This window comes from Gopherus evgoodei, chromosome 1 (assembly GCF_007399415.2).
Source record: "Gopherus evgoodei ecotype Sinaloan lineage chromosome 1, rGopEvg1_v1.p, whole genome shotgun sequence".
NCBI classification, from domain to species: domain Eukaryota; kingdom Metazoa; phylum Chordata; order Testudines; family Testudinidae; genus Gopherus; species Gopherus evgoodei.
The window spans coordinates 336,345,725-336,372,925 of NC_044322.1; the positions used below are offsets into that span (position 1 = coordinate 336,345,725).

The window sequence follows — 27,201 nt, forward strand, 5'->3', positions numbered from 1 at the left end:
GGCAGGGGGGAGGCCTCAGTGCTGCCTGGAGCCCGCCGGGGAGTCCCCTCTGCAGCTGGTCTGTGCCTTGAGGAGGACACGGGGGGAGATCCTCCTCCAGCTGGGGTTGGAGCGCGCCCCGTCACCCGGGGCAGAGGGTGAGGAGGAGGAGGAGAGGACTTGGGGGGAACTGGAGCCTGTGGGTGCGAGGGGAAAGGAGGGAGGAGCGATGGGTGCAGGGAAGGGGGAAGCGCCCAACCTGCAGCTGGGGCCCCAGGGATTGTGGACAGAAGAGCAGGGCGGCTGGGATCCTTCTCTCCAGGGGCCTCGGAGGAAGAGAAGTGTGAACAGCCCTCCGCAGTTCCAGCTGCCCAGCTACCAGGTCTCCATCCCCGAGAATGAGCCTGCAGGTACCCAGGTGATCGCCCTGCGGGCCCAGGACCCGGACGAGGGGGAGGCAGGCCAGCTGGTTACTCCATGGAGGCGCTCTTTGACGAGCGTTCCAATGACTACTTCTCTATCGACCCAGAGACGGGCAGCGTGGTCACTACACGCAGCCTGGACCGGGAGACCAAGGACACCCACGTGCTGAAGGTGACTGCAACTGACCAGGGCTCCCCCCGCCGCCGCTCAGCCACCACCTACTTGACTGTGACTGTGAGTGACACCAATGACCATGGGCCAGTGTTCGAGCAGCCTGTATACCGGGAGGACCATCCGGGAGAACCTGGAGGTGGTTACGAGGTGCTGACTATCCGTGCCACAGATGGGATGCCCCGGCCAACGCCAACATGCTTTACCGCCTGCTGGAGCCAGGTGCTGGGGATGGTGTCTTTGAGATTGACCCTCGCTCTGGAGTAGTGAGGACCCGTGCCCCTGTGGATCGTGAGGAGGTCTCTGAGTACCACCTGGTGGTAGAAGCCAATGACCAAGGAAAGGAACCAGGTCCCCGTAGTGCCACAGCTACAGTACACATCACTGTGGAGGATGAGAATGACAACTACCCACAGTTCAGTGAAAAACGCTACTTGGTTCAGGTGCCAGAGGATGCCCCGGTGAACAGCCAAGTGCTGCAGGTGCAAGCGACTGACCGGGACAGGGGCAGCAATGCCCAGGTGCACTACAGCATTGTGAGTGGCAACCTCAAAGGCCAATTCTATATCCACTCTTTCTCAGGTGCCATTGACCTGATCAATCCTCTGGACTATGAGACCATCCGTGAGTACACACTGAGAATCAAAGCCCAGGATGGGGGCAGGCCCCCTCTGATTAACTCTAGTGGGATGGTATCTGTGCAAGTGGTGGATGTGAATGACAATGCCCCTATTTTTGTCAGCACCCCCTTCCAGGCCACAGTGCTGGAGAACGTGCCACTGGGCTACTCCGTGCTGCACGTTCAGGCAGTGGATGCTGATTCTGGAGACAATGCCCGTCTGGAGTACAAACTTATAGACTTGTCCCGATCTCCTGGTGTGGGGTCCCCAGGTGGAGAGACTGGGTTCCCATTCCAGATCAATAACAGCACTGGTTGGATTACAGTGTCGGCTGAGCTGGACCGAGAGACTGTGGAGAACTATCACTTTGGTGTAGAGGCTAGGGATCATGGAGTGCCTGTCATGACTTCCTCAGCGAGTGTGTCCGTCACGGTCCTGGATGTCAATGATAACAACCCGACTTTCACTGAGAAGGTCTATCAGCTCAGGCTGAATGAGGATGCGGCAGTGGGCAGCAGTGTCCTGACTCTAATAGCAGTGGACAGCGACATTAACAGTGTAGTGACCTACCAGATCACCAGTGGCAACACTAGGAATCGCTTTGCCATCACCAGCCAGAGTGGGGGTGGGCTGATCACCCTTGCCTTGCCCCTGGATTACAAGCAGGAGAGGCAGTATGTGCTGACAGTTACTGCGTCAGATGGCACACTCTTTGATACTGTCCAGGTCTTCATCAATGTCACCGATGCCAACACACACCGCCCAGTCTTCCAGAGCTCCCATTACACGGTGAGCGTCAGTGAGGACAAGCCCATTGGCACCTCTATTGTGACCATCAGTGCCACCGATGAAGACACAGGGGAAAATGCCAGGATCACGTACATTTTGGAGGATAACATTCCTCAATTCCGCATTGACCCGGACATGGGCACTATCACCACCCTGATGGAGCTAGACTACGAGGACCAAGCCTCTTACACATTGGCCATTACAGCTCGTGACAATGGGATCCCTCAGAAATCTGACACCACCTACGTGGAGATCCTCATCCTGGATGCCAACGACAATGCTCCCCGCTTCCTGCGTGACCGTTACCAGGGCTCGATCTTTGAGGATGTGCCACTCTCCACCAGTGTCCTTCAGCTGTCTGCCAACGACCGTGACTCAGGCCTCAATGGCCGCCTCCTTTACACCTTCCAGGGTGGTGATGATGGCGATGGAGACTTTTACATCGAGCCCACTTCTGGAGTGATACGCACGCTGCGCAAGCTGGATCGTGAGAATGTGGCTGTCTACAGCCTGCGGGCCTTTGCCATGGACAGAGGCAGCCCACCTCTCAAAGCCTCTGTGGATATCCAGGTCACTGTGCTAGACATCAACGACAACCCACCTGTCTTTGAACAGGATGAGTTTGATATCTTTGTGGAGGAGAACAGCCCAGTGGGCTCCATCGTGGCACGGATCAGTGCGGCCGACCCAGACGAAGGGACCAATGCACAAATCATGTACCAGATTGTGGAGGGTAACATTCCTGAGGTCTTCCAGCTTGACCTGCTCAATGGTGACCTCACAGCCTTGATGGATCTGGATTATGAGAGCCGGACGGAATATGTGATTGTGGTGCAGGCCACCTCAGCGCCGCTTGTCAGCCGAGCCACCGTGCACATTCGTCTGTTGGATCAGAATGACAACCCGCCTGTGCTGCAGGACTTCCAGATCCTCTTCAACAACTATGTGACCAATAAGTCTAACAGCTTCCCCTCTGGAGTGATTGGCAAGATCCCAGCCTATGACCCTGATGTGTCCGACAGCCTGGCCTACACTTTTGTTCAGGGTAATGAGTTGAACTTGCTACTCCTGGACTCTGCCACTGGGGAACTCAAACTCAGTCGAGATCTAGACAACAACAGACCCCTGGAAGCTCTCATGAAAGTGTCAGTCTCGGGTAAGAAAACTTGGCAGGGGATAATAATGTATGAGAACTTTGTTTATTGGATCAGCATACTGGTACAGGCAGCAACAACTTTTAATTTCCTGGGGCAGTGGCTTATTTGTGAAATTTCTGGGGAGGAGCCACAAGAATGTATCAAAGCTATGTGCTGAGGACTGAAGTGAATAGTATGTTGAGGTGTATTTAGCCAGTGATATTTTGAATCATAGGGAAAAACATACAGAGCTTGAGTGCAAAATATATTCCCTGGGCATAGTTAGCTATTTAGGCTAAAACTTTCAGATGTGGATGCATAGAGTTATTAAGTGACCTGATTTTTAAAGATGCTAAGAATGCACAGCTCTCATTGATTGACTTACATTTAATGTTTAGACTTACTCCTATAATGTATTATACATAAGAATAGTAACAAGTAAAATTAGCGAGTGCACTGTACATAAGAGTTAAGGGTTTGCTATTTTTTTTATTATTAATAAGAAGTTAAAACATATTTGATTATTTCCTTTTCAATGCTGGGAAAGATGTCTAGTAAATCTTCAGATTTTGGGTCAAATTTTGTACTAGTGTAACATGGGCAAAACTCCACTGAAGGCGGTGGAGTGTCACCCATTTGCACCAGCAACCAAAATTTTTGCCTTTTGTTTACATCCTTAGAAAATGACTTCTGCAAAAACAGTCAGTTACAGCTGTATAACACAGTTAATTTCAGTGGTGTTGCTTTGGTGTAACTGAGGATGTTCGTTGGCACACAATGTCACCAAAATAAGTATTGAAAGTTTTCTTTTTTGTCTTTGAGGCTTAACTAATCTAGTATGTGTCACAGTAATTTTATTTATTGTGGTAGTAGGTACAGTGGCTTTAAATTATACAGTGAATTGACATATGTATGCAAGTCCTAAATTGTTACTGTTTTGTTTTACAATACAGTATTTTAAATAACTTGTAAGACAATCCTCATAGAAAAAAACAAGAAACTGAGGAGAAAGTGCAGTTCATTTTGGAATTACTCTTCGTAATTATGGTACGTACAGTGCATCAATAATGCAGTGACTAGTCTCCTCCCCAAATTCCACTATGCTGTCTTTATCATGGGCCTGATCCTGTGCAACTCTTGTTGCCTTCAAAGGCCCATCATGAGCAACATTTTCCCTGCAGCCTAACGCTAATATTTGTGTTCTTTTATGTGAAGTAGGATATGTAAGTACTAAGTGTGTGTAATGATATCTTTTCTTAACACAAATCATTCAGATATCTAAATATGGCGCAATCCTGGCAACACTTGCGACTGTATTAGCGTCACTGAGATAAGTGGGACTTCATGGTAGAGAGCGCTATGCTGTCATGTTTGCACGATCAGGGTCTTTGTTTGCTGCAGGGTAAAGGAAAGTGGTGTTAACTCCAGTCACTGGAGTTATTTGTGTCATCTGGCAATGGGTTCATATTTCCTGCAAAATGCTAGAAGGGAACTATTGTGGTAAAATTAGCTCATAAATGTTATTTCCACATTCTTTGAAAGCTTACAGAAAAACAGGCAATTGGCTTGTAAGTTTGAAATAAGGCATACATGTGATTTACATGGTCATAATCAGCCTGAACCAGCTGACGGAAAGCAGTAGCTTCTTATCTAAGAGTAGGAGATAAAGAATTGGACAAAAAGCAAGAAGGCTGGAAAGGTGATTAAAATGGACTAGTTGGGGAGAGCATATGGAATAGAAGTAGAAGATGATAGCATTCCTTTCTCATGCTAATAATGTCTTCATCCATTTATGCAGATTTCAATGGGTGAAATATATATAAAAATATGGAAATGGAGGCATGAATGCTTAGAACACAGTTAAACTGCTGTTTTATGATGTCTCGTAATATGACTATGATGAGTAATGCATATGTTATTGCAGTTTGTGAGAACGTGAGCACTGAAACGCCTTTGTAATATTCAAAACTGGTTATCCCTATCACAGCTGCACCCCCCGGGGGATATTTGAAAGAGGCGTTTTCATCAGCATTCTTAAGTAATTTTGACAGGCATCAAAGTCAGTTTGATACTGTTTTTGAAAAGTTTTCTGTGTGTGGGAAAAGATTGCTTCATAGAGGTATTTAAGAGGGCAGAGGTCTACAGACCTTGTGATTCCATTTAGGAAACTCTCACCTCTCCACTTTCTCCTGTTTCTTTTAACAAGTGAACCGGAGAGATGAACGGACTTGGAGTGAAATACTCAATATTGTTATCTGTAGTTAACTGAAGAATGTGTCTGTTGGGTGATCATTAACCTACCTATCAGCCCAAGCAAGCAATCCTGATTCAGGCAAAAGTTCTGTCAGTCTTTGGGAGTTGAGCTTTATATGGACTCTTATGGGACATATGGAAATGCAATCATGTTTTCACCTTCTGGCATGGGCTACATCTGAGGTTTGCTGTGAAGGCACTGTGGATAAGTGTATGTTTGTGTGTGTAATAAAAAATTAAGTTTATCAGATGTGATAGGTCTTAGACAAGTGAGATGAGACATACTATACCAGGGCTAGCCAAACTTATGCGACTCAGAGGGTCAGTATGACAACAGAATTTTGAGAGCCAGGGTGCCTGCCAGGGCTCAGGGCTTCAGCCCCACTCCTGCTGAAGCCCCGAGCCCGACCAGGTGCACCCCATGGGACAGAATCCTACCCCGCTACCCCATGGCGCTGCAAGGCGGAGGTCCCGAGCTCACCCCACTCCAGTCTGGTAGGTGGAGAAAGGAAAGGGGATGGGTGGAGGAAGCTCTGCGAGCTGCACTTTAACTGTAAAAGAGCCGCTTGCAGCTTGCGAGCCAGGGTTTGGCCACCTCTGTACTATACAATTACATTAACTTGGGACTTTGACATTTGGATAAAACAGCATTCTTTTATTTGATCTGAATTTGACTTTTCAAAATGCATGTTTTTATTTGGCAAACAAAAGTCCAAAGTTGTATTGTTTTTTCCAGAGATTTTTTAACAGGAAACAGAATTATAGATGTAGTGAAATTTGAAAATGAGAGACCCACTTCATTTAAAAACATGGTCACTTTCAACAGCATGGATATCTGCGGAAGCCATACTGAGGCTATGTCTACACTACAGCGTAAGTCGACCTACGCGACGCAACTCCAGCAGTGTGAATAATGTAGCTGGAGTCTACGTACCTTAGGTCTAGTTACCACGGGGTCTGAACTGCGGGGGGTCGATGGGTAAAATCTCCCAGCGACTTACCTTACTCTACCCCTGACGAAAAGAGTACAGAGGTCGACTGGAGAGCGATCTGCTGTTGATTTGGCGGGTCTTTACTAGACCCGCTAAATTGACTCCCAGAGTCAATAGTGTATACCTCTATAGTGTAGACCTGCCCTAAGACTCTGGCCATACAGTCTAGAAAGAGGGATTCCTCTGTGTGTAGATTTTCCTGTGCTGTGGCACTGTTTCTCTGGCCCTAGATGCCTCTGAAAGCCACAACAAAGTCTGGGATAGGTGCACAGAGAGGGAAACCTACCTGTGATGAGGTTGTGTGGGTGACTGTCACTAATGTACATCTTTTCCTCTGGCAACCAGCGGAGAATGTTCTTGAAAGGCAGAGGAAAATTAGTCTTTGAGCTGGTCCCCTCCATGCATGAAATTTCCTTTCATAAGGCATGAGCTAAGTGCAGGGGAACCTGGATAGCAGTGGATCTCTGGGCCCCAGTTTATTCTGCAGGAAAATGGGGAGAAATCCTGTCCCAGCCTCTACTGCTGGAAAGTTTGGAAAGAAATCTCATGGTTGTCCTCTATTTTACACCTGCTCTGGACTTTTCTACAGGAAGGAGTGGTCTGGCCTTATATTTCCCTTGCCTGTGTGTGGGATCACGAGGTGTGAATTTTTGAATAGTTGGGATGAAATACTCACCCCACTGAAGTTAATGGGAGTTTTACCATTGAGTTCAATGTGGTCAGGATTTCATGCTGGGGATCCTAGAGGGTTTTGAATTTCAGAATCTGCAATTGCTTTAGTGTTGTTACAAATCATGAAATTAGTAAAATTATCAGGATTATGAACTAATATTCTTTCTCTTCACCTATAACAACATGAGCAAAAATTAAAGGGACATCGTCAACTTGCAGTCTAGTCAGTTTGTGAAAATGAGTTAAAGGTAGTTCTAGATAAAGCATCTGCCTCTAATTTCCCCCCTGATAATTTTAACGGTTTATAGTAACATTTTCCTGTATTAAAAAATTATATTTTTTTCCTCTTGTGCTGTGGGCAGCAGTGCTGGGCATTTTTTATAGTGGGGGTGCTGAAAGCCAGCGAAACTGTAAAGCAGTGGTCCCCAACTTTTTACCCTGCGCCACTCATCAGAACTGGGGCCTGGAGCAGGGCTATGTCTCCAGGAGTGGGGAGATGCAGATAGAGCAAGGGGGCTGAGGCTGGAGCTGGCAGCCGGGCCCCGCGTAAAATCTGGGGGTGCTGCAGCATTCCTTCACCCCCATCCCAAACCCCTAGTTCCCACGCCTATGGCTGTGGGAAGGAAAACAAAAAACAACAGGAGTGGGAAACTGATTCTGGACTCAATCTTGCATAGGGATCCACTTGTCAGTTGAATGGGACTTTTAGTGCCCGACTCCCACAAACACTTGTGTGCACGCTTAACTTTACTATCATGAGTATTTCCAACTGATCTCAGGGGATAACTTGCATCACTAATGTTCAGTATATGTACCTATATTTTTTCAGGATCAGAGCGTAAATGAATACAGAGTAAAATAATGAAATAACTGTACACCAGTGTGTCAAATGCACAAAATAAATGGAAAAGATATTTTTTCTCTAATTTCTCTCTCATAACAATCTTAAATATTATTTGTAGAAAAGTAGTTTAAAAGAAAACCTCGTTCAGACAGAAGTGTGATTTCCCCCCTCCTCTCCCCCCCATGTGCTGGTGCCCCTTTAATCAAATCTCTTTTTCCCAGATCACAGTAGAGGTTTTGGAGGTATTTTTCGAAGGAGGACTCATAGTGCTTGGTTTTGTATCTGAAGTGCTTTAATATCAAATCATATTATTTTATTTGTTCAAATCACTGTCCCAGAACACATAATTTTAGATTTTGAATTTCTGGGGACATGTCAGCTTGAAACTGCCAAAATGTATTAATATCAGATTGTGAGAAAATGTCCTCAAAATATATTTTTAAAAGACAAAAGAACATTGCAGTATGTAACTTATCTTTTAATAGTTTAAATATTTCAAAAGTTAAGCATGCTGCTAACTCCAGTTGCAGAGATCTAACGGTATGAAGATTAAATGTTTTTACCAAAAGCATTCAATCATTTAAGCTTTCAGGCATGACAGGAAACATGGAAACTGAATAAAAATAACAAGGTTTATGGGCCTTTCAGCTGCTTGTTCTGATAAACTTTTCTACTTGTTGGTGTTAGATGAATTTAAGTTTGATAAATATTATTTAAAACTGTTTCCCTAGTAAATCTGTGATTCCTCTTCTGGAAAAAAACAGTACTATAAGAAAAAATAGAAAACTCTAAGTAAAAAAATTAAATGCCAGCAGACATTTTTCACCAGCTGATTTTCTTCATTATGATTCATTGGATTATTTCTAATCTGTTCTGATCATCACTCTCTGTGAAATTATTGCCATTTGATTTTTTTTTGGTGGTTATTGGTGCTGCCATTTGGTCACAGTAGTAGAAACAAAATCATCACTTTGGGAAGATGAGAGAAACTTTCTGAGAGGTCACAGAAATGGAAAGCAAAGATGACTGAAACAAAAATTAATTTGTAAATTAGAGAGGAGTATTATAGGACTTCTGCAAAATTCCATTTTTAATCCTTCTCAAAACTTGAGCTTGAAGTTTAGGGTCAATTTTCAAAAACACCTAAGACAGGAGCCAAAAGTCCCATTCTCCCAAAATAATTTGAAAGCCTAATTCCAAGGGCTTTCAATGAGAGTTAGGCTCCTGTGTGCCTAAGCTACTTTTGAAATTAGGGCTTTGACTCTTATGCCAGCAGTGAATAATTGATTGTAAATTGTTTTTCATTAGGTGCTTGGTATCATGGTGATAAATGTTCTAAAAAGACCTATGAAATATTTCTTATGTACCTCAGTTAATTGTCAATGTAGCTAAGACCCTGATCCTGCAGTTTACATTGTGCAGGTGGAATGTTGTGCCTTTGTGGAACCCACCTTGGTTAACAGGTCTCTGGTAGGAGCAGTAGTCTACCTGTCCAATGCAAATTGCAGGATTGGAACCTAAAACTCTATTTTTCAATTTTGAAAGCAAATACCTAACTTCAATACACAATTTCTTAATATACTGTGCATCTTATTTACTACTAATTTTGCACATCGCCTACACTTCAATTGTAAATGAATTTTGTTATAATTAAGGCTACATTTTAGTCATGGGTATTTTTAGTAAAAGTCATGGACAGGTCACAGGCAGTAAACAAAAATTCACTGCCTGTGACCTATCCATGACCTTTACTATATACTCCAACTAAAACTTGGGCCACGGTGCTGTGGTATGTGTGGCCCGAAACCCCTGCTGGTGCTGGGGAGAGGGTAGATGTGCGAGGCTCCCTACCTGGCTCTGACTGGCATGTCCCTGTAGCTCGTAGGGGAGAGGGCAGCCAGGGGAGCTCTGCACGGTGCTCCTGCAACAAGCGCCAGCTCCACAGCTGCAGGGGTGGCACGTGTGGGCAGCGCGTGGAACCCCCTGGCCACTCTGACTAGGAGCTGCAGGGATGAGCTGGGGAGTCCCTGCCCCTGGTAAGCACCACCCTGTACTCTAACCCCCTGCCCCAGCCCTGAGCCCCCCCTCCCACACACTCAAACTGCTGCTGCAGAAGTCACAGAGATCACAGAAAGTCCCGGAATCCATGACTTCTGTGACAGACACATAGCCTTACTTTTACATTTCATCATAATTATAACTAAGGAACTTGAACATTATCATAGACTATCACGGTTGGAAGGGACTTCAGGAGGTCATCTAGTCCAACCTCCTGCTTAAAGCAGGACCAATCCCCACACAGATTTTTACCCCAGTTCCCTAAATGGCCCCTTCAAGGATTGAACTCGCAATCTTGGGTTAGCAAGCCAATGCTCAAACCACTGAACTATGCCTCCCCCCATTGTCTTTATAGCAGATAAGAGCAATTAAATTATATATCAAGCTGTTGTTATTACTGGCATTTTATAGTTATGTTTAAAGAAGGCAATGCTCAAAGTTTGTGTTCAATTATGTACTTTCAATAAACCACTAAGTATGTGAGCTAACAATATTTCCTTTTATGTTCTTCTGACTTACGTTAGATATTAAAGTGGTATTTAATGAAGTCACTATAACACCAACAAACCCAAATTAAGATAAGACTCATGTAATGGTGCAATAAACGTTTATTATTCTAACTCAGTGATTGTCAAGGGATAATTTTCATTATTGTAGTTAAAAAGTCATTATGCCAGTGTTACCCCATTACCAGTTTAATCACTTTCTATACAAATAGAACGGAAAGTTGTGCACCTTGTTTTGTATTATTTGCATATTGTTGAATTTTGGGCTGCAGTTTCCTCATGAACAGAGGGGCAGATACTACAGTGATAAGTGCTTTATAAACACCTATGATGTTTTTAGCAGAGTCTGAGGTTAAAAGAACAAAAGGCATGGAAATACAACAGGAGGGTTGGGGGAAAACTTTGGAAGGTAATTTTGGGTTTGCAAAGAATGCATGATCTGACCCCAAGTGATGAGGTCCAATGTTTCATTGCTTTATGGAAGTGTAGACTGTATACATCTTTGGGGTTTTGCATCTCTATTATATGGCTGATTTTGCTTTATTAGATTCACAAAGAATTGTGCCAGTGACTTCAGTGATCTGGGATCAGGCGCTATAGAGATGCTGAGGGCTTGGGTTTTTCGTGTTGTTTCAGCTATGCAGAGTAACCAGTTCCTTTATGAGTTATGTTTCTGCCTTTTTGCAAGAACTTGCTTTCATTTGAATCATTCACAAAGTTACTGGTAGCTTGGGGAAAAGGTCTGGTTTCAGGTATCAACAAAGGAGAGATTAACACATGAACTGCTTGCTGCAGCCTCCCTGTAGCCACTGGGGAAGTAAATTCTATAAGTGTAGAACATCGTTGGCCATGACATCCCTGCAGGTTATATACAATTATAAGATTACAGTGTACTTATGAATGGATGACCTTTGATGCTTCCCATTTCTATCATGATGCTTGGATAAAGATGTACAGACACATGAGATTTCTTACAAAATTATCATGTGGATGTAGAACCCACTGTGTAGTGGAAATAGCCTAATACTGTATTTTAGAATTGGAACATTCTCATTGGTCTTGAAAAACTTTGAAAGTGCAATAGCTGGCGCATCCCATGGTAAACTAATCTGAGAAACAGCAATAATCTGAAGACTAAAAAAGACCAGGGAGTAAGTTGTTATTGATCACATTTAGTCTGTGTTTGTCTATGAAAGAGCTGCATGATTATAGTCCATAATTCTTACAAGTCTTCTGACTCAAAGCTGTAGGAAGTTTACGTTACTCAAATGATGAAGGAATAATCATCATCATTTATATAAAACGTGGTAGTGTCCAAATGGCTTAATCAGGATTGGCACTTCATTTTGCTGGGAAGTATACAAACAGGAAGCGATACAAATGGTCCCTGCCCCAAAGCACTACCTGACTGCATGATGACAGGAGCTACTCCATGGGGCTATGATCTGTCCCTCCCTGTGGCAGGTTGAACCCCCCATCTGGGATGCCACCTGGTGTGCTGTGGTCCCACTGGTTCTACCCGCTCCACCAGGATTGCCTTACCCTTTCCGCTGTGCCAGGCCCTCAAGCCTTTTCTAACACACACACACACAGGTAAGGGCACCCAGCTGAAAATGAACACAGAGACACTGAGATCAGCTCTGTGTGGGGGAATTGGCTCGGGGATTGCCCAGCACTCCCATGCATACCTCCTTTGAGGTATAAACCCAAAATAATATTGTCTTGTGCTGTACAGAAAGATCTGCACAGCGCAAGCTCATAAAAATTCACCCTCTCCCTCAGTGTGGAAAGAGAGATGCACAGCTTCTTGTCCCATCCACTCCCAGATATGAATTGCACAAACTGGGTTATGTTATACACAAGAAATAAGTTTATTAACTACAAAAGATAAATTTTAAGTGATTATAAGGAATGGCAAACAGAACAAAGCAGATTACTGAGCAAATAAAACAAAACACACAAACTAAGCTTAATACACAAAAGAAACTGGTTACACATAGTAATTTCTCACCCTAAATGTTGTTTAGGCAGGTTGTAGAGTTTCTGCAGCTCAGAGTTCCAGTTATGTCTCTTTACAGGCTAGACCCCTGTTCTCAACCTGGACTCAGACCTTGCCTTCCCCTAGCTTAACTCCTTGGTTTCTTCAGGAGCTTTCAGCAGTCTTCCATCTCAGGTGGGGAGGCAAATGGAGAGCCCAAATTGCCTTGCTTCCCAGCCTTAAATAGAATTTACATAAGGCGGGAAGCCTTTGTTTCCGGTGGTCCTTGGAAGATGGGGGATCCACATCTTCCAAAAACTCATTATCTTTTCCTAATGGCCCATTAATGTTGATTGCTTACTGTCTGGTGGGCATTTCCCAAGCACATACCCACACAGTTGTAATTATTACATGGACAATATTCCTGACTTTTGATACAGAAATGATACATGCGTACAAATTGGATAAACACATTTAGTAAATCATGACCTTTTCAGTGATACCTCACATGACCCATATTGCACAAAACACATCTTAGTTATGTCATATTCATATCACAACAATATTTCTGTGAAGAATATGGGGTGTAATGTCACAGTCCCCACCACACATCTTCACTGCCAGCCCTGAGGGGAGTGCACAAGCTGTAGCAGTTGCTGTTCCTGAGAAAGAAACATTGCTGAGTTTTTATCCCTCCTCTGAACCTCTCCTACTCATGAAATGTTGCAAATTTCATTCTCCAAAATATAGACTGATGTTTTGGGGAACTTTTCTTTTTAGGGGAGGAGTATCTGGAAGAATAGTTGTCCCAAAATATCTGTGGCTGCCACTCCCTGTCCTCCCCATCTACTTCCTTGAAGGGCAGGGGACCACCAAGAGGTGGAGGGGATATTAATAGGTGGTCAGCACTGACCTACTTCTGGAATTCTCAAAGAGTTAATTAAGAGGATAAGTGTAGAAAGAGTGGCCCCTCCCTATCTATGGAGCAGTGGTGGAGGGTATTCTGTGGGCTCAGGAGAAAGTGGGGAGTATGCAATATAACTGGTGCTTCCCTCTTCCCTTTTTCACCCATGCAGATTCATTGCTGTTTGTTCCATTTCATTTGGGGAAGTCGAGGGGAACACATGGCCCTTATAAATGTTTGTATGTACCTTTTGTTTTAGTGTCTGTTAGCTCACAAGTGTAGAGTAGCAGATGAACTCTGGACCATACTATTCTTTAAAAAGTGAACATTTTATGTGGTTTTTTTCTGGTGATCACAATTAATAAAAAAAAAAAGTTTATAGCTATGAGTTACCTGTCACTGTGCCTAAGTTATTGTTTTTTTACCTTTCAGTAGCAGAGGTCCCTTTATCTCAATACAGCATTATATTGTCAATATGTTTCCATGAAATATTTTGCTCTGCTAGCAGCAAATGTTTTCCTGTCTGTTGAAACAAAAATATACCACTCCTATGAAATTCAGGAATTAAATGGAAGGAAACACATATTAAAGCAAAAAGACAGCAATAGCTTTTGCCAATTGAAATAAATCATACAAAATGGTGAGGTTAACATTTCTCTGTTCATCATAATCCTTTTGAAAAGTGTTACTGTGAAAAGTAACCAGCACTGAAGATATTTGTTTCTATCTATATCCTATGTATACATAATGCGTTATGTACATCTATTATTTTTGCTACAAACCTTTAACAGGACATTTCTACACTAATATGTCGTTGACTGAGATGTACTAAACACAATATAATTGTATTTCTGAATCTCACTCCACAAAGTCAAAAGTTCATAACTAGGACTGTCAAACGATTACAAAAATTAATCGTGAAATTAAAAAAAAGCATGATTAATCGTAGTTTTATTTACACTGTCAATAATAGAATACCAATTTAAATGTATTATAAATATTTTTGGATATTTTTCTACATTTTCAAATATACTGATTTCAATTACAACACAATATAAAGTGTACAGTGCACACTTTCTGTTTTTTTATTACAAATATTTGCATTGTAAAAAAAAAATAGTATTTTTCAATTTACCTCATACAAGCACCCTAATGTAGTTCAGAGTTACGGACAGCCTCCATTCCCGAAGTGTTTGTAACTCTGAGGTTCTACTGTATATGACATATTACAGTTCTCTCACATGTATGGCATTTTTTTTTAAAGTTGGGGGAGGTGAATCTCTGAGAGATGAATAAAATATATATAGTCGCTCATTTTTAGATAAGAGAAATAGAGTGAACAGTCAGCCTAGTCAAAATTGTAAATGAAATACAGAGATCTTTTCTCATGAGGGCTGCAAACTGGCTCTCTCAGTCCAGTGTGTTTTGTGTTCTAATTCTGCTGTTTAGCAGAACATCAGTTGTTATTTGGAATTGTTGAATTGTATTCAAATAGTTTGTCTGCGCTACTTGTGATTACAGAGGTTTAGTGCTCTTTTTATCTTTTTGGATACATTACTGTAATGGACTTTTTAGACACACATAGGCATTAATGGAATACAGTTGTCAAAAGAACACTTTTAATTGGCTGATGTTAATATTAAAAGGTTGCTGTTTATGTTGGAAAAAGAGCAGCTGGTAACAACTTTAGGATTCATTAACCTTTAGTGAATTGGATGTGCTATGAAGAGTGTCTGACTTTTTCATTTTTAAATTCACAGACATGGCAAATGAAATATTAACAATGGTTAATTCCCCAATTCTGCATACATTTAACTTTATGCATATAAGTATTCTCATTACGCCCAATCCCAAAGTTAAGCACGTGGTAAGTGTTTGAATAGTTTGTGTTGATGTTAATTTACATGTTGTTGGGGGTTCCTCTAGATCAGTGTTTCTCAAACTGGGGGTCCTGACCCAAAAGGGGGTCACAAGGCTATTGGGGGCGTTTGCAGGATCACAAAAAATATTGCTGGGGGAGAGGGAGCTGAGGATGGGGTACAGCAACCTCCAGTCTCTGGCTACTGAGTTCTGAAGGCAGCACCGCTGCCTGTAGCAGTACAGAAGTAAGGGGGGCAAAACCATGAGACTGCACCTATGAATATGTACAGCAATTTGCTATCACAGGGGCCATTACAGCCTGAAAAATTTTCAATGGGGGGTCCAGCAAAAAAAAGTTTGAGAACCCCTGTACATGACTGAAATGAAAAATGACTGACACTTCAGCAGTTTTACAGAGGCTGGAATTAGGATGACTTTACACAGTTAATACGCTTCCCTCAGTATAACAGTGGTTTATTTTTTTAAGTGCTGACGTACTCAGTGCACCATAAAAGGAGGTAGGAAGTGAAAGAGTAAGGATAGGAGGTAAGAGAAATGAGGCTAGAGATGGAAATGGAGGTTGAGGAGGTACAGTTGTATAGAATGTCACCTGATGAAAGTCACACCAGGTGTGGTAGTTAGAGCTGGAAAAATGATTCATTGTGAATGATTTGTCTGAAAAATGTAGCCCTTTTTCTGTTTTCAAATTATTTGCAAACAGGCAGTGATTTCTAACACATTACTTCTGATTAGAGTGGTAATTGTGTGATTGTTTGTGTGAACAGATTTCAGTTTATGGATTGTTCAGGAAGTGGTTGCTATGTTGCTATTCAGTATTTATGAGTAGCAACCTGTGATGGGTCTCTCAAGTGGGGAAGAGATGCGGCGGTGAAGGAAGAGTCACAGTATTAAGATTATGTTGCTGCCCAGTAAAGGCAGAAATAATGATTTTGGGTTATTAAGCACCAGATTGTGGCCCAGACTTCTGCAGACTCTCAAGGGACCCTCCCCATGTTCTTGCATGATCTCTCTGGAGCTTGGGTGCAGGTGTGGGGGAAAAGCGGACCCCAGCCCCTTTATTACTCCTTCCTCCTCACTGTAAGAAAGGGGTGGGAAGGGGGTGAAGCCTGGCGTCTGACCTCCCAGTGCACTGTCCAGCTGCTGAGCCACCAAGAGAGAAGTAAATGACTCCTGGGAAAGGGCTGTCACAGTTTATTCCCTCTGGAGCAAGGGGGAGCCAAGGTCGTAGCCCCTCCCCATGGTGGTTCATGTCACAAGCCCAAGTGACTTTCTTCTAACATGTGCTACAGTTAAACTACTTTTAAAAAAAAAAAAAGAAATGTAGGGAGAGATTTCCAAAGGCACAGATGGGAGTTAATTGCCCAAATCCCACGGAGTTTGGGTTGGGTACCTAACTCCCTTTGTTAATCCCAACCATAATTTTTAAAACACCAGTAGTAATTCCCTGCGGGAATTGTTGGAGAATAAAAAGGGTTTGTGTGACTAAGTTCTAACAACCCTTTCTGACAAATTTCCATAGCATCTCTAATAGCTTTTATTCATTTTATAATTATTCTGTACTGATGTCTATGATTACAGCATTTTTCTTGGAAGTAAGGATATATAGCATTCTAGCTACACTGACACCTGTATAAGAAACATGCCTTCTTCCATTTGTGTGAGTAAGTGGCATTGTTGCCTTTCTCTGTTTTTCAAGACTACCTTGCAGTTAGACTGAATAAAACAGAGTGTAAGCAGAGGGGGCTCAGTCCTAGAAAGCCTTATTCACAGCAATAGCCTTGTTGAGATGCAGATTAGAATAGTCACACATTTTCCACTTGATATTTCTGTGACTGGTGGCGTATTTATGTTGTCTGCTTTCTTTTTAGGACCTCTATCTTTCCAGGAATGGAAAATCCTAACATATATTTCTTAATGTGGTAAAAGATTCCAAAAATCATCAACAAGGAGAATGGAAACAGCGTGGAAAATATTACGGCCTGTTATGTAGAGATTTCCTGTTCATCTAGTACTTTCCTGTTGTATGTCGGGTGTGTGTGTAAATACAGGCCCAGGCTTCACTGGAGTTTGTTGACTTCAGTGGGGTTCCTGTCAATTTACAGTAGAGAAGCCAAGTCAGAATTTGGCTCATCTTGTACATATAGTTGTGCAGATTGCATGAGAAAAAGTTCTGTCCACATTTCTAATTATTATTTTGCAGTAGCAACATGGTGCCAAGTATTGTACAAACATAGAGTAAAAGATGACCTCTACCCTTAGGAGTTTACAGTCACAGGTGCTGACTTTGTGGGGCTGGAGCACCCATGGAAGGGAAAAAATTAGCAGGTGCTTAGCACCCACCAGCAGCCAGCTCCTCCCCCACTCCAGTGCCTCCCGTCTGCTGGGGGGCCCTGTTGATCAACTCCTCCCTCTTCCTCTCAGCGTCTCCCATCTGCTACGATCACCTGTTTCGCAGCATGCAGGAGGCACTGGGGGAGAAGTGGGAATGGGGCACGCTCGGTGGAGGGGGCTGAACTGGGCAGGAAGAGGTGGGCGGAGATGAGAAGGGGTGGAGGTGGGGCTTGGGAGAAGGGGTGAGGCGAGGCCTGAGGCAGAGTGGGGGTGGGAGTGAAGTTGGGGTTTGGGGGAGGGGCAGGTGGGGGCGGAACCTGGGGAGTTGAGCACCCTGGGGATCTGGAGGAAGCCGGCGACACCTGTGCTTATAGTCTAAGAGAAAGGGCGGGGGAAAGGACTGTAACGTACAGAAGGGGAGTTTGCCAGTGTCCTGTTAGCAGGGGCGGCTCCAGGCCCCAGCACGCCAAGTGCTGCTTGGGGCAGCATGCTGCGGGGACCGCTCTTCCAGTCGCCGGGAGGGCGGCAGGTAGGGTGCCTTCGGTGGCATGCCTGCGGGAGATCCACCGGAGCTGCGGGATGGGTGAGCAGCAGAGCGTCCCCTGCGGCATGATGCCGTGCTTGGGGCGGTGAAATGTCTAGAGCCGCCCCTGCCTGTTAGGTCTGTTGTTTGGAGTTTCTGAGTTTGTTTGTTTTTTAAATGTTTAGGTGTTTGTTTTGTTTTGTTTTGTTTATAACTCATCTTTCAGATTTGTCAAGAGTTCATCACTCCATGGGGAGAAAAAATCCTTTTAGGGAAAAACGTTGGTATTGCCCTATAGGAAGGGAATTCTTTTAAAAGATTTCCTAAAAGTTGTCATTGTAAAGAAAAACAATTGGACAGATAGTTAGGATTCATCTACACTAAGGAAATTAAGTGGTTTTGATTTTGTCTAAACAGCCAGTTAAAACTGCTAAGTTACAACAGTCTTCTTACCTATTCCTGCATTTACGAATCCCAAGCATTAAAAAACAAGGCAGTAAAAAGTTAAGGAGATGTTAAATCTTATACTGCCTACATAATAAGCACTGAACACATTATCTTTCCTTATTAAGTACGAAGAAAGCTATACAGGGCCAGTCTGTTTTCAGCACAGTTAAGAAAGTGTGAGAGAGACCACACTCCACCAGATCTCTTGTGCACTTGGAAATGATTTGGCTCCATCTGGTCAAAATATTTTAACATCATTTCAAGGAGGGAGGACCCATTGTTAATAACCATTGTCAACACTGGGTCCCTTTCCTAATGTAGACATTCTCACAGGGCCTGTTGCTTCCATTCATTTACACGAGGAACAGAACTAGCTAGAATTAAGGTGGAGATTGTGGAAGGGGGTACAACAGGAGTTATATCGCAGAATTGTGACTGCAGGTCAGACGTGGAATGGGTAGAGTCTAGCACCTTCTCTTTGCAGCTTTACCCTTAGGGACCTGACGGATTTCTGATTAGAAATCTTCATTAGAGTTAATGCTGCTACACAATGGAACTTAACATTAAATCCCCTCCATGGCTTTTTATCTACTACCTTGGAGAGAGGGAGAGTGAGCTAGTTTAGAGACTGAGGAGCACCCAATGGCAGCAAGTCTTGCCATGTGGGCAGGCACCTATGTGGGTGGATCTGTAAGGTTTGTAGGCTGTACCCTCTCCTTGCATTAATTCCAGGTTCTGCCACCCTTATTCCTAACTCAGCGTTAACATTAGTATCCAGACTGGTCACAGCTAACCCTTGTGGAATCTTTAGCATTTATCTGACTGGATTGTGTTATGACCCGCAGGAAGCAAGTTAATACACTGAGTGCAATTTTTCAAAGTTAACTTGCGGGTTTTTTTTTTAAAATAAGGTGAAGATTATGTCACAAATTGACTAAAGCAATAATGAGCATGTTTTAGACAGAAATATACCATATGTCCTCCAGACACCATAGGCACGGGTTTAACTGCTGCCAGTGCTGCCTACTTGGCACCCCTTACAAAAGGCATTCTAGCTCCTTTCAAGACTGGGCACTAAGATCTTTTCAGAGTCTAAGGGCTGGTCTTCACACACACATGCATGGAAATAGCAAAAGGAACAAACTAATATCAATTTAGTTATTTCAGTGCAAAGTCGGTATGTAAACAAAGCTTGTTCTCCTCTTCTAGGACTCCTCTTCAAAGCCTTTCTTTTCTACACAGCCCACTGGGATTATTTGGGGCATTTTCATTGTGTTAAAATGGACCCCCCCACACACCCCCATTTGCCTATGGATATTTATTTGTATGTCTATTTGAGTAAGTCTCATGACTTCACGTGTGGATTGAAGGGTCCGTTACAATAGGATTCATAGGATCAGCCTAATGAACTGTTCAACAACTAGAATTTAACATATCTTCACCTACTCTTATTCTTCCTCCTCAGTGTAGTGTTGTCAGGAAGATAGACCTGCCAGTAATTACCTGCATGTTGTTGCTTGTTTCTTAGAGCCTGTGGCTTTTCCAGCAATGCTCATGCTGAGGCCTGAGTTGGTAGGTTATCATGACACACACAATAAAGAAGCTATAGATTTCTTGTCAATAGTGGCTCAGTGAAATCATCTTGAAAATAAACAAATATGCAATATGCAGGCACAGAAGTCATTAAAAAGAGGAAGAAGGTGGTTTGAATTCATACTGCAGTATTTCTGAGGAAGGTGTGTATTTAACACTGACTAATATGAGGCTGTTAGGAGTATGTGTACCCTAAATGGGGTATACATGTATATCTTAGAAGTTGGCCTCTTTTTTTACTATTTTATTGACTTGGTACAACGTAATGGTGCGTGTGCGCTATGTGGTAAGCTTGCTATCAGGCAGGTAATTGTTTGCTAATTTAATTCCCTCATCTTAAATTTCTTGCATGCACAAAAGCCGCTGGTTTGTTCAAATTCATTTTCATTTTAGACAGATCGTTAATCAGAAGAGGATTAATTTTTGAGGGCTAACATACTGGTTTAAAATATTTATTGACTTATTATTATTTATGGGTGAGATGACTAACTTAATAGCAGTAATGATGCTAACGGACTTTAGTCCCACTCATTTCAGTTGTTTTCCAAAGTGTTTAGGGATGGGTCTGCGGGGACCATGTAGACTACTATAGTCTCAGTGAATGCTCCAAAAGTTGAAGTGTTGAAATGTTAGAGAGACGTTGCTTGGGTGTTAGGTTAGAGTCAGCAAAAGGTGGATGGAGACAAGGCAGAACTAATGACATGCTTTTGGTCTCCAGGATAACCATACTGGGACTTTTCACAAGCAGAAAACTCACTAATTATTTTTTTAAGTTAAATAATGTGGTAGTGGCAAAACCTCAATTTACCAAGTGATGATAATGTGGATTTCATTGCAGCTTTCTGGCTGAGAGTTGTCAAAGTATCAGACAACTTTCTACATTCAGATTATAAATCTAAAATTCTGGTTTGAGTATTGATACTTGGGCAGTATTTGCCAGTACCATTTGAGGATGCCTCCTACTGTAATCTTAATCTTTTACTTAGAATGACTGGAGGTCAGGAACCAACTAATCCAAGATGCTGATGCCGTGTTTTGAATTTGTATTTGTTATTTGTATGCAAAGTACAATACAGGATATATCCCCAAACATCCAGGCCTGAAAATGTTACCAGGCAGGTGGCTAACTGAGACTCCTGTTTATTATGTAAAACTATGCTAGTTTAGTGCTACCTCATCCTTTCCCCCACCATTTGTTTATTTCCCTACCTGTTTTATCTAGTTAATGTAGGCAATTCTGTGTTAATCCATTTCTGCAATGCATTCGTCATGTGCTTACCCTTCCCCAGGCATACAACATGCTGCAGAGTCGGGACTCTGGCTGGGACAGGGTTTGCCTTGTTACTACATGTTTCTATGGGTCTTACCTCAGTGGATCCCTGATTGGGGCCCTGAGGTGCTACTGTAATACACTTAATTAGTAACCACAGATACTGATAACCAAAAGCCCATGAATGATGAGTAGATAATGGGATGGCAGCATGCTGTGCTGCTCTGGAGCCCTGCTGATGGTGTTTTTGATGCTGAAGCATTTAGTTTGTTAGCTGTTGTCTGCTAAAGTGGGTATTTCCAATTCTATTGATTGCAGCAAGCAGGCCTGCTCTCTCATTCCCCCTCACCCTTGCCTCTGAAAATTCACTCAGGTTTCACTTTCACTCCCCCTACCCCTCTTTTGCCTGTCCCTTTCTCCCACACTCCCAGTCTCTTTCATTTGTCTGTATTCACTCTCTGTGTATTTTATATGTGGGTTTGCCCTTCCCTGCAGGGCCAGGTGACAGATGGAAGACTAGGGCCATCTGTATAGATTCACATTGCCTCCTGCAGGTCTCTTGAGATGTGTATAGATTCAGGGGACCTGACCCTCTGTTACAAGAGGTGAAATCAGTGGCTTGTGAGAGAGAACAATCCAGACCCCACCCTGATGAAAGACAGGGCCCTTTGTTTTCACTGAAATGGCTGTTCGCTGTAAAATGCTTTGGGAATCCTGGATTTTTGTGGTGCTGACAGCTGAATACAGATGGAAGAATTTTTTTGCCACAGCCATTTAATCCCTGCTTTTTGTTACAGATATTAAAATGGTGTATGCATGTGTGTTGGAAAATAGATCTATAATTCTAGTATGCAGATACCTAATGGGATAAATTCTGCTTTCAGAGACATAGGTACTGGTCTCTTGAAGTGAATGGAAGCTGCACCTGTGTCACTGAGAGCAGAATTTGTCCCAGTACATATTCAAATATTTACTTTGATCAGCCATTATTCCATTTGACTATTTGCAGTTGCCTATGTTATCCAAATCACAAAAGTATCTACTAACACCTCTTCAGTGTATCTGCTCCTGCTGTTTTTGTAATTTAGCACAGATTTAAGAGGTTTCTAAATTCAGCAGTTCCTGTTTGTTACTCAACAGCATTGCTGGATGTGAATTATTAACATTAATAAAAGCTAGTAGGAGCAGAGAAGCAAGAATGTTTGTTACGGGGTGTGCAGTGGGTTTTTTCTTTGTTTTGTCTATTGCAGTTATATGAAGTTTTAGTACAATTACTTTAAAAATACACATCATGTCAAATCATCAGGGATTTCTTAAGCAAAGTTGACTAATTTAAGAAGCTCTGTTACAGTATATGCATGGCTTTTAGATTGATGTGGAGCCTATATGCTGAGATGAGATACAACTATCCAAATTCTTTAGAACCGTTGGTAATGGTTTAGCAGCAATGCCTTTGTTTGCTGTGGTGATTCTTTCAACCAAGATTCACCTGCCTCTCATGTGGTGTCAGTGACTCTTTTGTTTTTGCTGTTCATCCACTTAGTCAGACTGTAACTGTCAAAACATCCAATTGCTTTTTTTAAGGCCTAAAGGGAAAGTTAAGTGACAACTTTCATGCCTGATTTAAAAATGCTGCCTCACCCTAATTGCTGGGTGTCCATTCAAACTGAAAAGAGCTCTGTGGAGTAAACAACTAACTTACCAAGTACACTGAATGTAAATCATTTAGGCCTCTATTTTACTATGTAAATATTGCAAGAAATTGAGGCACAGTCAATTCCCCCCCCCCCAAAAGTATTTTAGCAAGTGGGTGCAAGTCAATAGTAGTAGGAAAGGGCCAATGGAATTTTATTATGTTGGTGATTTGGAATTTCAGGAAATGTTATGTAGTCGAGCTCCTGAGTTTCTGTTTCTTTTGCTTTATTTGTTCTGCCACAGAGTATACACAATATCACATAATACACAACAGGGCAAATTCTCAGAGTCAATAGGTGCACCCATTTTTACATTAGCAGAGAATTCAGCTTGACAACTCTAGTGTGCTGCTTGTCCATGTTCACATTCTATTTTTTCCTTTTTGCAATGTTTTACCCATTTTATAATCTGTGAATAATTCCCTGGTTAGCTCTGTCGCTGAAGAAATCATGGATCTGACTGTAATTTTACCACAAGCCATATTCATTATTCTTCCATACTCCCCACTTCCTGCAGCGGGCTAGTAATTTGCTGCTAGCCCATACAAGTAGAAAATGACTATGGCCTCCCTGTACTGGCTCAGTTGCAGAATTCCCTGTCCACCTGTGACCTGCTATAGGGTAGTGGGTGCACCAGGGTGGTTGCTCAGGGGCACAGATCTTGCTTTCCCTTTGCCACTGTAGGACAAACAACCTGGGCCGCAGTCTGCCCCTTAGAGATGATTTCTCCACTTATATAACTTGCTAGCTGCTTGTGACAAGCTGGCTCAGTAAAGCTGCAAAGTAATTTGATAGCTTTGAGAAAGCATGATAGTTAATAATTTAAGAACACTAACAAACAGCTACTCGCTTCTGTTCTTTGAGTACATTTTAAATATTAAATAGCTATTTTAATAGATATCTTGCAGTTTGTAATTTTCTCTTTAATAGTTTATTGTATTATGCCCTGCTGACATCTAATGGAAGACTTTGAAAAGAAATATTTTAAAGATCATGACACAAATACTTCTCAAATAATCTGTATTTCTTTTCTCCTCCTCTTATTATGGACCTTTGAATCAAGACTTGAATTTAGGGCAAGAGGATTCAGGTTTATGCCTTTCTCTCCCCCTTCCCCCCCCCCCCCAACTTGCCATTGGCAGAATGGGAAATACAAAAGTTAAGACAAAGTTAAGAATTTTATTTCCCTTTTGAGAGTGGCATGCCATTGCCTATTCTTTTAGAAACAAACAAAAAAACAAAGGTGGAATGGGTGGTGGTGGTGATACCATCACCTTATTTTGCAGATACTATCACTTTGGGAAAGAATATTGCCATTTGGGAAACGTGCTGTTACTTTAGTGAGGTGTGGCAGGGCCATACTTTGTCCCTTGTTTGGGGACATCCACTAGCTGATGCTTAGTCTTCCATGATATCACTATTTAGTATGGGGATGATTATGACTTCAGTAAAGGAATAACCAGCAAAGATCCAAAATTGAAGGACAGAAAAACTGGACAGTAGATGACAAAGGGAGACGCTGTCTCTAAGCAAAAGACCGGCTCCTGCTTATCTTGACTATTTGCATGAAAGAGGCAGGGTGTAGGTCAGAATGTTTTCTCAGATTCCTGCAAGGCATCTGCAGTTCTTTAAAGGTGATCTGGCAAAAGAACTGGTAATAATCCCTCAGGATTAGTAATGCCTGCAGCGTATCCAGGAGATGGTGATCTGAATAATGGGTCTGGTCAGCCTGGGAGGGACCTAAGGACAAAGTGGGTTTTAAGTAGATGATGCATTGAATGCACCTCTTAGCCTGGTTATTGGGCACATGCAGCACATACTGATAAAGCTGAGGGAATTCTGATAATTCTCTTTAAAGCATGTGGTAACCTTTAGCATCTTGTTCTGTATTGCTTGGGTTAAAACTAAAATGGAATATTTCCTGATATGTCCCTGCTAGCACTGATTTCAAGTTATTTCGTGTGCTTAGCTGTCCAAACATTCTAGTTTAAACTTTCATGTCTATGCTAAATAAAACGTTGACTTAATTTAATTTGGCTTCAATCCTTCAAACTCCTACATACGTTCTTAACTTCAGTGAGACTATTTGCATGCTTAAATTTAAGCACAGGCATAAATCTTTGCAGGACTGGGGCCTTAGATTTGATTTTACCAGCAATTTTGTTTTAACATAAGATCATAATAGTGGCCATACTGTGTCAGACCAATTGTACATCTAGCCCAATATCTTGTCTTCTAACGGTGGCCAATGCCAGATGCTTCAGAGGGAATGAACAGAACAGGGCAATTATCAAGTGATCCTGTTGTCCTCTTCCAGCTTCTGGCAGTTAGAGGCTTAGGGACCCTGTCAAAGGTTCTGCACAGGTCTCCGCCCTCTCGAGCCTGTGCCCTGTGTTGGCTGGTTAAATAAAGAGTCCCCATGCCTTCTTCAGTGCTTCACCCTTGTGTCTTTATTTACAATGCAACAGCTATCCCCAGTCAGACCCTTCCCAGGATCTCCTGGCCTGTGAGGCCCCTTGCCTTTGGTGAGGAGACAGACATGTAAGCCTCCTATCCCCTCCCAGGCTAACCTCCTGACTGAGCTTTCTCCAGGTCTCTTATAGCCCTCCCCTTCCTCAGCCCAGCTGTCTCTGCTTAGCTCAAGTCATTGCTGTGAGCTGGCCCTCATTAGGGCCTGCAGCTGGGCTCTCTGCTGGCTTCCCTGGCCCCTGCACCTGGCTTCCCTACCAGAAAGCAGGGCATGGCCAGCCTTTTGGCAGGGCATTCAAGGGGTTTACCCCAGCCCTGCCACAGACCCCCCCAAAGCATGGGATTGCATTCCTGGCCATCTTGGCTAATAGGTAGCCATTGATGGACCTATACTCCATGAACGTATCTAATTCTTTTTTGAACCCAGTTATACTTCTGGCCTTCACAGCATCCCTTGGCAATGACTTCTACTGGTTGTCTATGCGTTTTGTGAAGACATATTTGCTTTTGTTTGTTTTAAACCTGCTGCCTATTAATTTCATTGAGTGACCCCTGGTTATGTGAAGGGGTAAATAACACTTCCGTAGTCCCTTTTCCTACACCATTCATGATTTTATAGATCTCTAGCATACCCCCTTAGTCATCTCTTTTCTAAGACAAACAGTCCCAGTCTTTTTAATCTCTCCTTCTATGGCATTTTTGCCCAGACACCCAATTTAGAGAGACCCCTTTGTAACTTTTTAGTCAGCTTTGGACTTAACTGTCTTGAGTAGTTTTGTATCATCTGAAAACTTTTACATCTCACCATTTACCCATTTTTCTAGATCATCTATGAATATGTTGAACAGCACTGGTCCCAGTACAGATTCTTGGAGGACCCCACTATTAACCTCTCTCCACTGTGAAAACTGGCCATTTACTTATACCCTTTGTTTATTATCTTTTAACTAATTACGGCTCCACGAGAGGATCCCATCGCTGCCTACTATGCTTAAGAGGCTTTAGTGAGGGACTTTTTCAAAAAACTTTCTGGAAGTCCAAGTACACTGTATACACTGGATCACCCTTGTCCACATGTTTGCTGACCTCTTCAAAGAATTCTAGTAGATTGGTGAGACGTGATTATTACCCTTTACAAAAGCCATGTTGACACTTCCCGAACATATCATGTTCATCTATGTGTCTGATAATTCTGTTCTTTACTGTAGTTTCAACCAGTTTGCCTGGTACTGAAGTTAGGGTTACCATTCTGTAATTGCCAGGATCACCTCTGAAGCCTTTTTTTAAAATCGGTGTTACATTAGCTATTCAGTAGTCATCTGGTACAGAAGCTAATTTAAGTGGAAGGTTATGTGCACAGCTAGGAGTTGTTCAATTTTATATTTGAGTTGCTCTTCAAACTCTTTTGGCCTGCTTAATTATACTTTTATATTTCTCTTGCTAGAGTTTTAATTATAAATTTAATTCAAAATGTCATTTTAATTTCAAACTTTTAGTCTCTTCAGGACAGGAACAGTATCTTCTTCTCTCTTTGGAAAGTGCCTGGAATACTGTGGTGCTACTGGAATCTAAATAAATAATAGATCTTTTCCTGAATTTGACATTGAGGACATTTCTTCTTGGACATTGATTCCTGTTCTAAGTATTTGTTTTCTTCTGGAAGTAAAG

At 42.5% G+C, this 27,201-nt stretch overlaps 1 protein-coding gene across 1 annotated transcript in view; it reads left to right on the plus strand.

Annotated features, from left to right (window-relative positions):
- The first annotated feature begins 232 nt into the window (after window positions 1-232).
- CELSR1 (cadherin EGF LAG seven-pass G-type receptor 1) overlaps window positions 233-27,201 on the plus strand; it is a 300,277-nt gene continuing 273,308 nt past the window's right edge. The window contains 2 exon segments of the mRNA XM_030537007.1: window positions 233-745; window positions 748-3,138. Coding sequence (XP_030392867.1) covers window positions 457-745; window positions 748-3,138 — 2,680 coding nt within the window. The 5' untranslated portion in view covers window positions 233-456.